General features: G+C 45.6%; 1 protein-coding gene across 1 annotated transcript in view; it reads left to right on the top strand.

The window, feature by feature from the left end:
- Nucleotides 1–1483: 1483 nt before the first annotated feature.
- The window catches only part of STXBP2 (syntaxin binding protein 2), an 80115-nt gene continuing 69021 nt past the window's right edge, over nt 1484–12577 (top strand). Inside the window, exon 1 of the mRNA XM_068274590.1 lies at nt 1484–1749. Within this exon, the coding sequence (XP_068130691.1) occupies nt 1713–1749 (37 nt within the window). The 5' untranslated portion in view covers nt 1484–1712. The remainder of the gene's footprint in view (nt 1750–12577) is intronic.

Genomic DNA, 12577 nt, shown 5'->3' with positions numbered 1-12577 from the left:
ATTGTTACAGAAGCTGTTCAGTTAGGGCTCGTTTCCACTATCGCAAATCCGCATGCGTCCAACGCATGCGGATTCTCACATGTAATGCAAGTGGATGGGCCTGTTTCCACTGTAGCGTTGTTGAGGTGCGTTTTTTTCAGCGGTGAAAAAACGCACAAAAGAGCCACAGAATTTGCCTGCGAGTGGAATGCATGGAATCACAGGCAATGTATTTAATAGGGAAACCGCATGCGTTTTTTTACGCGATTTCGCATAGGAACCAATGTAAATTAACACAGGCAGTGACATGGTTAAAAACGCATATAGCCTAACCTATGCGAAATCGCGTAAAATAACGCGTAAAAAACCGCACCTGCATGCGATTTCATCAGCGGTGGAATCCAGACGATTCCGCACCGCAATAGTGGAAACGAGCCCTTACAGCTCTACTGTAACAAAAAATAAAAACACTACCCCAAAAATCTCTAGGCATGATAAGAAAATTGCTAGGCCCATGCCTAGAAAAATCACTTAAAAAAATAGCGTTTGCGATTACGCTAGCACTTTTTGGTGTGCACTGGCCCTAAAAAGCACAAAGCTTTTCACAGCAGCATTGAATACTTAAAAAGAACCTTAACTGAGAGTGATATGGATGTTTCCTGTTAAACAATACCAGTTGCCTGGCAGTCCAGCTGATCTCTGTGGCTGCAATAGTGGCTGAATCACATCCTGAAACAAGCATGCAGCTAATTCAGTCTGACTTCAGTCAGAGCACCTGATCTGCATGCTTGTTCAGGGGCTGTGGCTAAAAGTATTAGAGACACAGGTTCAGCAGGCGATTCAGGCAACAGTTATTATTTTGAAAGGAAAAATCCATATCCTTCTCAGTTTAGGTTCCCTTTAATGAGCCTCCAGCACCATCTTCTAACCTGTGCATTTGCGGTTTTTCCCGCACATGCATGCATATGCAAATTTATGCAGCGTGAAGAAGGACCAATCGAATTTTACCTAAGCAGGAATTGATTGCTTCATTTTCAAGCTGCATACATAATTTGCATAATACTGCATAAATTCGAAATCATTTGCACATCTCATTGATCACCCCTACTTGCAATACAAAGTTTTACTGTATTATAATTTGTCCCATAGCTGTTCCTCGGAGAGATATTCCTGTAGTACTAGTCAGGCCAGCAAGTAATACAGATTCTCCCAGATGCAGACACTCAGAGTCCGCAATATAAATTGCTGTGGAAGGAATTGCAACCAGTCCCACGCGAGGTAAGAAGTGAACACTATCTCAGCTGCCATGTTTCCGTAATCGTACAGGTGTCATGCATATTTCCCGCCCAGGCCAGTCGGCCAATACCATTGCTAAACGTCAAGGTCGCGCCTAGCAACTCACTCCTTTGTAACGCCCCTAGCAACCAATCAGTCAGAGGTTCTCCCGTGGCCAATGTCAATGCATCTTCTCCGTCAACGTTCCGCCTCTTTAATCTCACCAGCCAATAGAGAGAACGTTTGCGCTGTGTGGCCGTGTTTAGCTGTCAGAGCAATGTGTAAGCAATTCGTATCATTGGATCGCTACAGACGTCTCCTAGCAAACGCGCTCCGCCCCTTAGCAACGGACTTCCTGCTCCTCCCGTGATGTCACCAGTCCCCGTGTCGTCACTACGCGGAAGTGTCCAAAGTTTCAGGGGGAAGCTAAACTGGAGGCGGCGGTGTGATAAGGCAAGATGGCTCCGTCCGGGCTGAAGGCAGTGGTCGGGGAAAGTAAGTGATGACGTGGTTGCTGTTCTGTGTGATGCTGATTCATTCGAGGGGGTGCCAGGTCGGTTTGGCCGTGACGTCACTGATGGAAACAGGAAGTGGCATCTCCTCTGGGGAAGATGCTGTGGGTGATTAGGAAAGTTTAGGCTGTGCAGGTTTGGAGGGGTTTTGGGTTGTGTTTGTACTGTACAAGGCATTGAGGTTTGCTGTGCTGTGTAGCTGGGTACCTGACATCACTCCTTAGCTACTGTTTCTATTAGCAGCACCTCTTTGCAGGGGGATACCTGCTGTCACTCTGCACTGAGTCAGAGCCACTCAGCATCCATAGCAAATATTATAGCATCATTCTTAAAGTGACCCACAGATGAGTAAAAAGACTTTTTTTTTTTTTTACTTACCCGGAGCTTCCCCCAGCCCCAGAAGCACGGATGCGACCCTTGCCGTTCTTCTGCAGTCCTCCGTTAAGCCGCAATCTGCTCTGGTAAGCAGCTTTGTGATGGCAGGAGGAGGCCTTTTGCGCATGTGCGGATCTTCTGCGCAAGCTGACATCACTCAGTCAGACTGAGCCATCTACCAGGGTTTCATTACACTACACTGAGTATTCTGGGCAGACAGTGGGAGGCACGCGTGATGACGGCGAGGGACACATCCATGCTTATACGGCTGGAGGAGCACTCGGGTAATTCGATTTTTTTTTTATTGATCTCTGGGTCTCTTTAAGCTGGCTAAAAACAAAACTATTTAAATTGATCGAAAGGGCAAATTGTGCGTACTCGCAGTCTGCGGTTTCATAAACCGAGGAGTCAGATGATTTTTGTATCCACTAGATAGCCCTGCAAGGGCTGTGGAGTCGTAGCAATTTTGGGTACCTGGAGTCGGTTGTTTTATAAACGGAGGAGTTTGATGATTTTTGTACTGACTCCACAGACCTGGTGTAAACTTTTCAAAAAGGGGGAGGGTGGGATTTAATTACCTTCTGGCCATAGTTCCCTTATCTTATCTGAAACTGAAGTTTATATTATTTGCATCTTCAGATAAGCTTGTTACTGTAGCAAACACTTCCAACAATCCTGTTGGCATTGCACAGTTTAGCAAAGGCACACTGATCATGCAAAAACCAAACAAATAAATTAGAAAATATATAGGGGCCTATTTTAGATAAAAACTGGTTTACATACAGTGGAGGAAATAATTATTTGACCCCTCACTGATTTTGTAAGTTTGTCCAATGACAAAGAAATGAAAAGTCTCAGAACAGTATCATTTCAATGGTAGGTTTATTTTAACAGTGGCAGATAGCACATCAAAAGGAAAATCGTAAAAATAACCTTAAATAAAAGATAGCAACTGATTTGCATTTCATTGAGTGAAATAAGTTTTTGAACCCCTACCAACCATTAAGAGTTCTGGCTCCCACAGAGTGGTTAGACACTTCTACTCAATTAGTCACCCTCATTAAGAACACCTGTCTTAACTAGTCACCTGTATAAAAGACACCTGTCCACAGAATCAATCAATCAAGCAGACTCCAAACTCTCCAACATGGGAAAGACCAAAGAGCTGTCCAAGGATGTCAGAGACAAAATTGTAGACCTGCACAAGGCTGGAATGGGCTACAAAACCATTAGCAAGAAGCTGGGAGAGAAGGTGACAACTGTTGGTGCGATTGTTCGAAAATGGAAGAAGCACAAAATGACCATCAATCGACCTCGCTCTGGGGCTCCACGCAAGATCTCACCTCGTGGGGTGTCAATGGTTCTGAGAAAGGTGAAAAAGCATCCTAGAACTACACGGGAGGAGTTAGTGAATGACCTCAAATTAGCAGGGACTACAGTCACCAAGAAAACCATTGGAAACACATTACACCGCAATAGATTAAAATCCTGCAGGGCTCGCAAGGTCCCCCTGCTCAAGAAGGCACATGTGCAGGCCCGTCTGAAGTTTGCCAATGAACACCTGAATGATTCTGTGAGTGACTGGGAGAAGGTGCTGTGGTCTGATGAGACCAAAATAGAGCTCTTTGGCATTAACTCAACTCGCTGTGTTTGGAGGAAGAAAAATGCTGCCTATGACCCCCAAAACATCGTCCCCACCGTCAAGCATGGGGGTGGAAACATTTTGCTTTGGGGGTGTTTTTCTGCTAAGGGCACAGGACAACTTAATCGCATTAACGGGAAAATGGACGGAGCCATGTATCGTGAAATCCTGAACGACAACCTCCTTCCCTCTGCCAGGAAACTGAAAATGGGTCGTGGATGGGTGTTCCAGCACGACAATGACCCAAAACATACAGCAAAGGCAACAAAGGAGTGACTCAAGAAGAAGCACATTAAGGTCATGGAGTGGCCTAGTCAGTCTCCGGACCTTAATCCAATAGAAAACCTATGGAGGGAGCTCAAGCTCAGAGTTGCACAGAGACAGCCTCGAAACCTTAGGGATTTAGAGATGATCTGCAAAGAGGAGTGGACCAACATTCCTCCTAAAATGTGTGCAAACTTGGTCATCAATTACAAGAAACGTTTGACCTCTGTGCTTGCAAACAAGGGTTTTTCCACTAAGTATTAAGTCTTTTATTGTTAGAGGGTTCAAAAACTTATTTCACTCAATGAAATGCAAATCAGTTGCTATCTTTTATTTAAGGTTATTTTTTCGATTTTCCTTTTGATGTGCTATCTGCCACTGTTAAAATAAACCTACCATTGAAATGATACTGTTCTGAGACTTTTCATTTCTTTGTCATTGGACAAACTTACAAAATCAGTGAGGGGTCAAATAATTATTTCCTCCACTGTATATATTTGGGGCACCAACTATTTTGAGGCAAATATTTTATTTTTGGATGTTACAGCATCCTTTAACATGTCAACCTGCAGGCACCATACCTCTTTGCTCAAACAACCCCCAAGACCTACCAGAAATCCTGCTCATAGCATCCAGGTGTGTGAGTTTAACAAATAACACCTTTGACTCCAACTCCATTTATTTTTGGAAGTGCTGACTCCCAACTGCTCTAATTATATACTGATATAAAAAGTATACTACAATCTAATAATTATATATTTCCTGTATCAATTGCAACAGCACATATACAGGGCATCGCTGCCTGATCTGAATCAAAAGTCTACCACTGAAAGCCCTGTTCTGTGAATTCTTGGGTCTGAAGGCTATAGCTATTATAATCTGGATTTTTACAAACATCCCGTAACCTTATGCAATAGTTGCTCCCACTAGCCTGACTGGTTGCTGCCTATTTTTCCCTCATATCTCTTCATATAACCCAAGTCCTTTCATTGCTGTTCCTACCAAAACAGAGCTGAAAAACAGTGTGTCCCTGTCTTCTCACACAATGCAAGGCTAGCTCTGTATGTTCTTGACGACTGCAGTGTTAAACCGCCCCCCCCCCCCCACCAGGATTTTTATTGCTAAGCTGGGCTGTGCAGGCTTTTCAGCCTCCTGCCCAGCTACGGAGCCCAGCGATCGCACTCACCTCCTTGTTTTGTCCCTAAGGGGACATGCAGCCGGAGGGGTCCGATCGATGTGGCAGTGTTTTATTTTTGTTTTTGTTTTTTTCAGCCTCTGAGGCTTGCTCCCTCCCTCCCCCTTCCCTTCTCCCCTCGGTGCTCAGAATTGGAAGAGGACGGAGATCCGTCCTGTTCTCCACCTCTCATAGGCATGAGTCTATGAGAGGACGGCGCTCACCGGCCAATCAGAGGCTGGGGATCGCCGATCTCGTACAGCGCTGCTGGGGACCGCAGCGCTGTACGGATGTAAACAAAATGGATCTCTTTCCCCTTTTGTTTACAAACAGCCTGCTAGCCGCGATCGGCGGCTAGCAGGCTAATCACGGAACTCCGTTCTGTGAAGTGGCAGGGAACGAGCGCAAATGCGCATCGCCGTTCCCTGGGAAACTGCAGCCCCAGGACTTGACACCATTTGGCGTTAGGCGATCCTGGGGCTGCCGCGGCGGCCACGCCCATCGGCGTCAGGCGATCCCCAGGTAGTTAAAGGTGTGGGTACTTATCCGTTAGCCGGGCGCATCCAGCAGGTGGCGCTAATTACTATTCCTCCTCCAGGCCGACATGGATAGTAGGGAAAGATGTAACTCTGGTGGAGTTTTGTCGCCACCTAGAGGATGCGCCCGGCTAACGGATAAGTACCAAGGTGTGTATGAGATCTCCAGATATCATAGACTATGAAAGCATTTTGTAGGATCTGATCTTTTGCATGTGTACAGCATCTTTAGAAAGATCAGTCTTTCAAACCTCCCAGACAAACATGCGACAGATAAATTCCTGTTTGCAAAGATTTTTTTTTATCGTATGGGTGTACTCAGCTTAAGAATAGACTGTAGGTAGGTATGTGCTCTCATACTATATGGAGGTGGTAAAATTGGCCTTTGAACTTTCATTTTTACAAAGACTTTTATCTCATGTCTGTACCTAGCTTTACTCTATTCCACCCACATGTGACATGCACCTGACCTGTACTATCCTTCCATGGCAAAACCTAATAGCACCTGGACATGTGAGGACAGCAATTTGAATATAGTATTGGTGTTGAGATTGAATCCGTGGAAAATTATCTGGTAGACTAGTACTGTTTTTGATTTGTGTTTATGCTGTTTTTGATAGTTAGGATGAGCAGATGTTACCCTAATGGTGGCCCTGTAATCAATGATCTGCTAAAAAGAACAAATTGGTGCAAACTGAATGAACCAAGGCGGCAATGAGTACTTAAAGCAAGCAGTCTGGCCTAGTGCACACCAAAACCCGCTAGCAGATCTGCAAAACGCTAGCGGTTTTTGAAACACTTTTTCCTATTATGCTGAAGCGTTTCAGCTAGCGTTTTGCGGTTTTGGGTAGCGTTTTTTGTGTAGCAGATTTCATATATTGTTACAGTAAAGCTGTTACTGAACAGATTCTGTAACAAAAACGCCGGCAAAACCGCTCTGAACTGGCGTTTTTCAGTGCGGTTTGCGTTTTTCCTATACTTTACATTGGAGGCAGAAACTCCTCCGAAATCCAAAAAATGCTGCCGCCCGGGAGTATGCGTTTCTGCAAAACGCCTCCCGCTCTGGTGTGCACCAGCCCATTGAAATACATTACCCACGCGTTTCCATAGCCGCAAGCGGCTGTAAAAACGCAACAAAACCCGCTCTGTGTGCACCTGCCCTCTTAATGGGATACTTATGCCAATGGTAAAAATTCAGTTTTACTCACTTGGGGCTTCTACCAGCCCCCTGCAGCCGCCCCGTGCCCTCGCAGTCACTCACGGATCCTCCTGTCCCTCGCCGCCAGCGAGTTTCGTTTTGCTGGCAGGCCTGGCCATGTGTAGCCTTCTTCGCGTTCCCACCCTCAGTAGCGCTATTGCGGACAGGAACGTGAAGGAGATGGGTGGCCAGGCCTGCGCAGGCGCAGTAAGCCTGTTGGTGATAACAAAACTAGTTGGTAGCGGTGGACAGGAGGATCCGTGAGTGACTGTGAGGGCACGGCTGCAGGGGGTTGGTAGGTGGGTAAAACTGATTTTTTTTTTTTTTTTTTTTTTTTTTTTTTTAACCATTGGCTTAAGTATCCATTTTTTAAAGATTCTGAATCACTTTTTTTTTTTTTTTTTTTTTTAAAGACCATACTAGAACGTTTAGACATATGTAACCGGTGATAGGATGGAATTCAGAATTTCTAGTAGATTGTTGAGATTGATGTTTGTGTAGGGACCATAAGAAAAGCAATAAGACTTTTCGGCATCATCACTTGAATTATGGGCCACTGTGGTCTGTTTTGTTCACAGCAGGTATAGCATGGATATGCTGAACCACTCCGGTGGTCTGTGGCAGTGTCTGCTGTTGATCAGTGGCTGTGGTTCATACTAAGATCTTTAAAGATTTGTGGGAAAACGACAGTTGGCAACACCTAAACATTGTTTGGTTTTACTTGATTTGCGCATAGGTCATACCGCTTGCCTTCAGCATGAATGGCTGTATGAGCTTGTATTATGTTACATCTTTAGTTTGTGTAGGAACCTGTACTTTGCTAAAGTTTGTGCTGCTTAAAAAAATCATATTCAAAATATATTATTATTCTTGATTTATAAAGCGCCAACATATTCCGTGGCACTGGGCTATCAAATCTCTTTTGTCACTAGGGGCATTACGCTAAGAGTCAAATAACAATCAAAAACCACATTTGAGGTTGCATGAGATGTAACACAGGCAAAGGAGCAAGCACTTTAATTGAACGATTATTTCCATCCACAATGTTTTCATTACTTCCTGCCCATTTCTTCACAATTGACAGCAAAGGAGAGGTGGGAAAGGTTTGTCATGCTGTGGATGGAACAGGCAAACTGGCACTGCATCTGGATTAAGCTACAAGCAACTGCTCTGGCAGTGCAAAGAGGAACTGCAGTGAAAATAACATAATAAATAACATTGCTTCGTGTTTAAGTAATCTGTAAATAAGTATTGTAGTCAGTGTTTGCCCATTGTAAAATCCTTCCTCCCCCTTATTTACCTTTTGAAATGTATCACTGGTGGTGACATTTTTAGTTCTGCCAGGTGATCTGTTCATTACTGAGAATTTTATGCACGGAGGGAGATATTGCTTATTAGCAGTTGGAAAAAGTTATTTCCCACAATGCAACAATGTACACACAGCAAACTGTCATGGCATTGGACACCCAAATGTCCCCCCCCCCCCCCCCCCCCCGATGATCTACTCAAGAAGAGGGAAAGATTTCTCATTGGGAAGGGGGTATCAGCTGCTGATTGGAATGAATTTAAATCCTTGTTTAAAGTTCCTCTTTAAAGACCTGTCCATCCAGCTGTGCATCGCTATTGGCTGTGGTATGGAGCGATGTAGCCTCATTCAGTAAAGGTGAATTGGACCATCCATTTCCACTTCATAAAAACACACCTGGATGCATTTTTTTACATAGCACCACATCACATGGCATTAGTGAATAAGGAGCCTGGGTAGAGGCAGGGAAGCGATTGCATAGTGCAGAGCAAGCAGAAGCACAACTTTTAGTGTGGTCCAATCCTTCAGGAGGGGATTTCTCTACTATAGTAGTGAGAATGTAAATACTGGCACCCTGTTACATGAGCCTGTTCTTAGCTTGAGGCAGGGATACTGACCATGGGGGCAGACTTTTTTGCCTAAGAGTGCTCCTGGTGACATCAGGGGAAGAGAGGACACGGCAACGCAGGCGCAGTGGTTTTCAGACTTTAAAGTCTGAAATTCCAGAAGTGAACCGGAGGCGGGACCGGAGCATCGGTGAGTGGCTGCACGGGCACAGGATGCCTGCGGGGGACCATTAGAAGCCCCGGGTAACTTCAACTCATTTTCCCACGAGTACCCCCCCCCCCCCCCCCCCTCCTACAGTATCCCATTAAGATCTCCCAGAATTTCAGCTAATGACTCCGCCCACTGTCCCAAAAAAAATGTTGGGTGTCCAGATTTGTTGAGCCTTTTGTCCAGGTAAAATTAGAAATTAGGTTGTCAGCCTTGATTTGAGGGATGCTAACACGTTGCATTGTGAAGGGCACATGTCCAGTGTACTGTAATGTGATGCGATTCAAAGTCTATGAACAACTCACACCTTGTCAGTTACGATGAAGGAGATTCCAATGGTACAAGCAGAGCGTGTGTTATATTAGTAACCCAGCATTCCTCTCCTTTTCTCGCTAAAGCCTCCGTCTGCATATGTGGGCGTGGTTGGCGCCCTTTGACCCTGGACATACATGGCAGTGTTTTCCACCCGGCTAGTTTTGGTGAGCACTCGGCTGTCATCAGCTCACCTCCTCCTATGCTGTAAGCAGAGTTGCTCACAGAAGCACTGGACCTGCATTCTCTCATCTCGCCCCACCCGCTACTTTTTCATGCCACCCGGCTGAAAAAAAATTCTGGGGAGAACACAGTGGCTGCAAATGTGCAGTATGTCAGGTCTGTGCCTTGTGACCACACTCCCCACTCATCTCCTTCTGTATGACATACTGCACAAGCGCAGCCATGTATGTCTGAGTCAAAGGGCGCCGTCCTACGGGGCCCAAATGGCACATGGAAGGTGCGGTAAGAATCTGCACACATCCCTATACTCTAATACAGCGTCTGTTTATTTCCCATTCGATTCAGGTATCCTTTGAGCTAGTATCCAAAAGTGTTACCCAAGTACCGCAGATTGCGCTTATTGCACAATGCGCAGTACTCTTCTGGCATTAGTACCAATGATATTGACATATGCGGCCTGCGCATGGCAATATCACCGGCAGTACTACCTTCAGGCCCTTTATCAACTAAATTCTCTAAGGGCTCTTTTTATACATTCAGCTGACACATGGGGAATTCACAGCATGTCCGCTGCTTTCTTGCACTGGCTGAGCACTTGTTAGTGCTTGATACCGACGTTAGACAGCCCCCCCCCCCAATGGAGTCACATCTAAGCACACACGGCCACAGCTGTGTGCAAATGCGACATGCCGCGGTTTAACGCCACCACGTGCCAAGCACTAACACGTGGTGCTACAACCGCTGCCATTCTGCTGGAAATGATATTGAACTGCCCAACAAGTGCGCAGTTTAGTCCTTGGCTGTGGAGTCGGTACAAAAATCATCCAACTCCAAATCCCAACTCCTTAGTTTATGTAACCACCAACTCTGACTCTAGGTACCCAAAATGACTTTGCCTCCTCAACTCCTACTCCTCAGTTTATGAAACCACAGACTCCGATTCCAGGTACCCAAGAATTGCTTTGACTCCGACTCCAAAGCCCTGGTTCAGTGGTTTGTCAGAAAGAGGCCTTGGTGAGTTCTTGTCAGTTCCGTCATCGTGTGTTGTTGCTCCACAGTTTGTAAATGAGAAGTTTGGTTACTGAAAGTGTTATGGTGTTATGTAATATACCTAGATCCTTTATCAGTCAGGGCAATGATAACAGAAAACATTCATTTTGCTTCCGGAAGTTTTTAACTTCAGTTACAGCATCGGATTTTGAAGATTATCTCTAAATGGAGAAAAAACTGCAAGTTCCCACTAATTTTGGGCATGCTTCAATTGTCATCAGTACTACAGTATCAGTTCTGCAGCTGGATTTTTATTGTACCGGTATATTCGCTGAAGAACGTACTGTCTGTTGCAATCTAGTAAACTGCTAACATGAGGAACTTGTTGCAGTGATCCTTCACAATATATTCTATTATGTATGTGTTTGTGTAAAGCCACAAGCAGTGCAGAGGGAAGTTGAACGGAGCAGTGCTTTTCAGCGCTGCTAGATTTGGGCGCAGCCGGCGCCTCCATAGACTACAATAGGAATCACACCTATTGCAGCGCTCAGTGAGTAACGTCGGAACCGTCAGAAGACGGAGCCGAGGTTGCCTAAAAAACACAAGAATTGGGCCTCCAGCAATCGCTGGAAGCCAAATTATTTCATTCCCCCACAATCCATGGCGGCCTGGAGGGGGAATAGTAATTAACACGGCCGGGACTTGTGCAGCAACAGGATCAGCCATATACCGGCTGTATCCTGCGCCCAAGTTTACCGGCGCCCATTTCAAATGTACTCAAGTTGAAAGGTTGTGTGTGCTTAAAAAGTGAACAGCATAGTGGCATGGTGGATAGCACTCTTGCCTTGCAGCACTAGGGTCTCGGGTTCAAATCTGAGGCCCAGTGCACACCAAAAACCTCTAGCAGATCTGCAAAACACTAGAGGGTTTTGAAGCAGATTTTCAGAGCCATTCTAGGCATGTTTAGAGACGCTTTCTAAACATGCCTAGCGTTTTTTGGAGTGTTTTTGTGTAGCAGATTACAAATATTGTTACAGTAAGAACTGTTACTGAACAGCTTCTGTAACAAAAACGCCTGGAAAACGCTCTGATCTAGCGTTTTTTCAGAGCGGTTTAAGCTTTTCTTATACTTTGAGGCAGAAACGCCTCAGAAATCTAAAAAATGCTGCAGCCCCCGAGTTTGCGTTTGTGGAAAAAACGAACCGCTCTGATCCTCCGGGCAGCGGAAGTGTCGGACACGTCTTCAGCTGCTCTTGGGTTTCAGCAACATCAGCAATTTCCCCGAGAGCCAGACAGGAGTAATACCGACTAACAGCTTGTACAATTAGCTAGCTGTCTTGGGAGTTGATTTACTTTGTAGGACAAGATCCCTGCACTTTGGCCCAATAGGCTGCTTGTCAAGTGACAGACCACCTATTGGGCCAATCAAAGTGCGGGGATCTCATCCTAAAAAGTCACTGGACTTGACAGGGTCCAGGGTGGGACAGTTAGCGGCCGTTAGTTTTGGTGGAGCGTGAGTAAGTAGTGCATGATACAGCAGTATGCCTACTTTGAAAATTTTACTTGCGCTGTCGCACCAAGCGGCGCTGCTTGAGCAATAAAGCTTAGTGAATCAACCCCTAACTGTGAGCCAGATGTAGCCATATCTAGCTCCCGAGCCATAGGTTCCCTACCCCTGCTCTAAAGCATACTGATAAAAAAATTGCTTTCCCATGCTTGTCAGGCAGTTCAGTCTCCCATCTGCTGGCCACTGCATGCCTTCTGGCTGAAGTGCAATGAGGGTTTGACCTGTGGGGGGTACAAACGATGCCATTCAGTTTGACATGCAGTTACCTGGCAGCAAAGAAACCCCCTCATCATCCCGTGTCTAAGCCGTGTTCAGATGTGGTTCATTGTGGTGGTGGCTGCCTCATCAATGCTTGTGCTGAATGCTAGCAATGGCCCAGCCAGTATATGAGAGCAGCTGACCAGCAGTACACAAGTACAAGGCTGGTTAATCCCTCAGGGGACATTGCAGCATCAAGGCTGGGGGCGCAATGGAATAATGCGGGTGTGAC

This window comes from Hyperolius riggenbachi, chromosome 3 (genome assembly GCF_040937935.1).
Source record: "Hyperolius riggenbachi isolate aHypRig1 chromosome 3, aHypRig1.pri, whole genome shotgun sequence".
Classification (NCBI taxonomy): domain Eukaryota; kingdom Metazoa; phylum Chordata; class Amphibia; order Anura; family Hyperoliidae; genus Hyperolius; species Hyperolius riggenbachi.
This window is presented reverse-complemented; position numbering and strand designations above follow the sequence as displayed.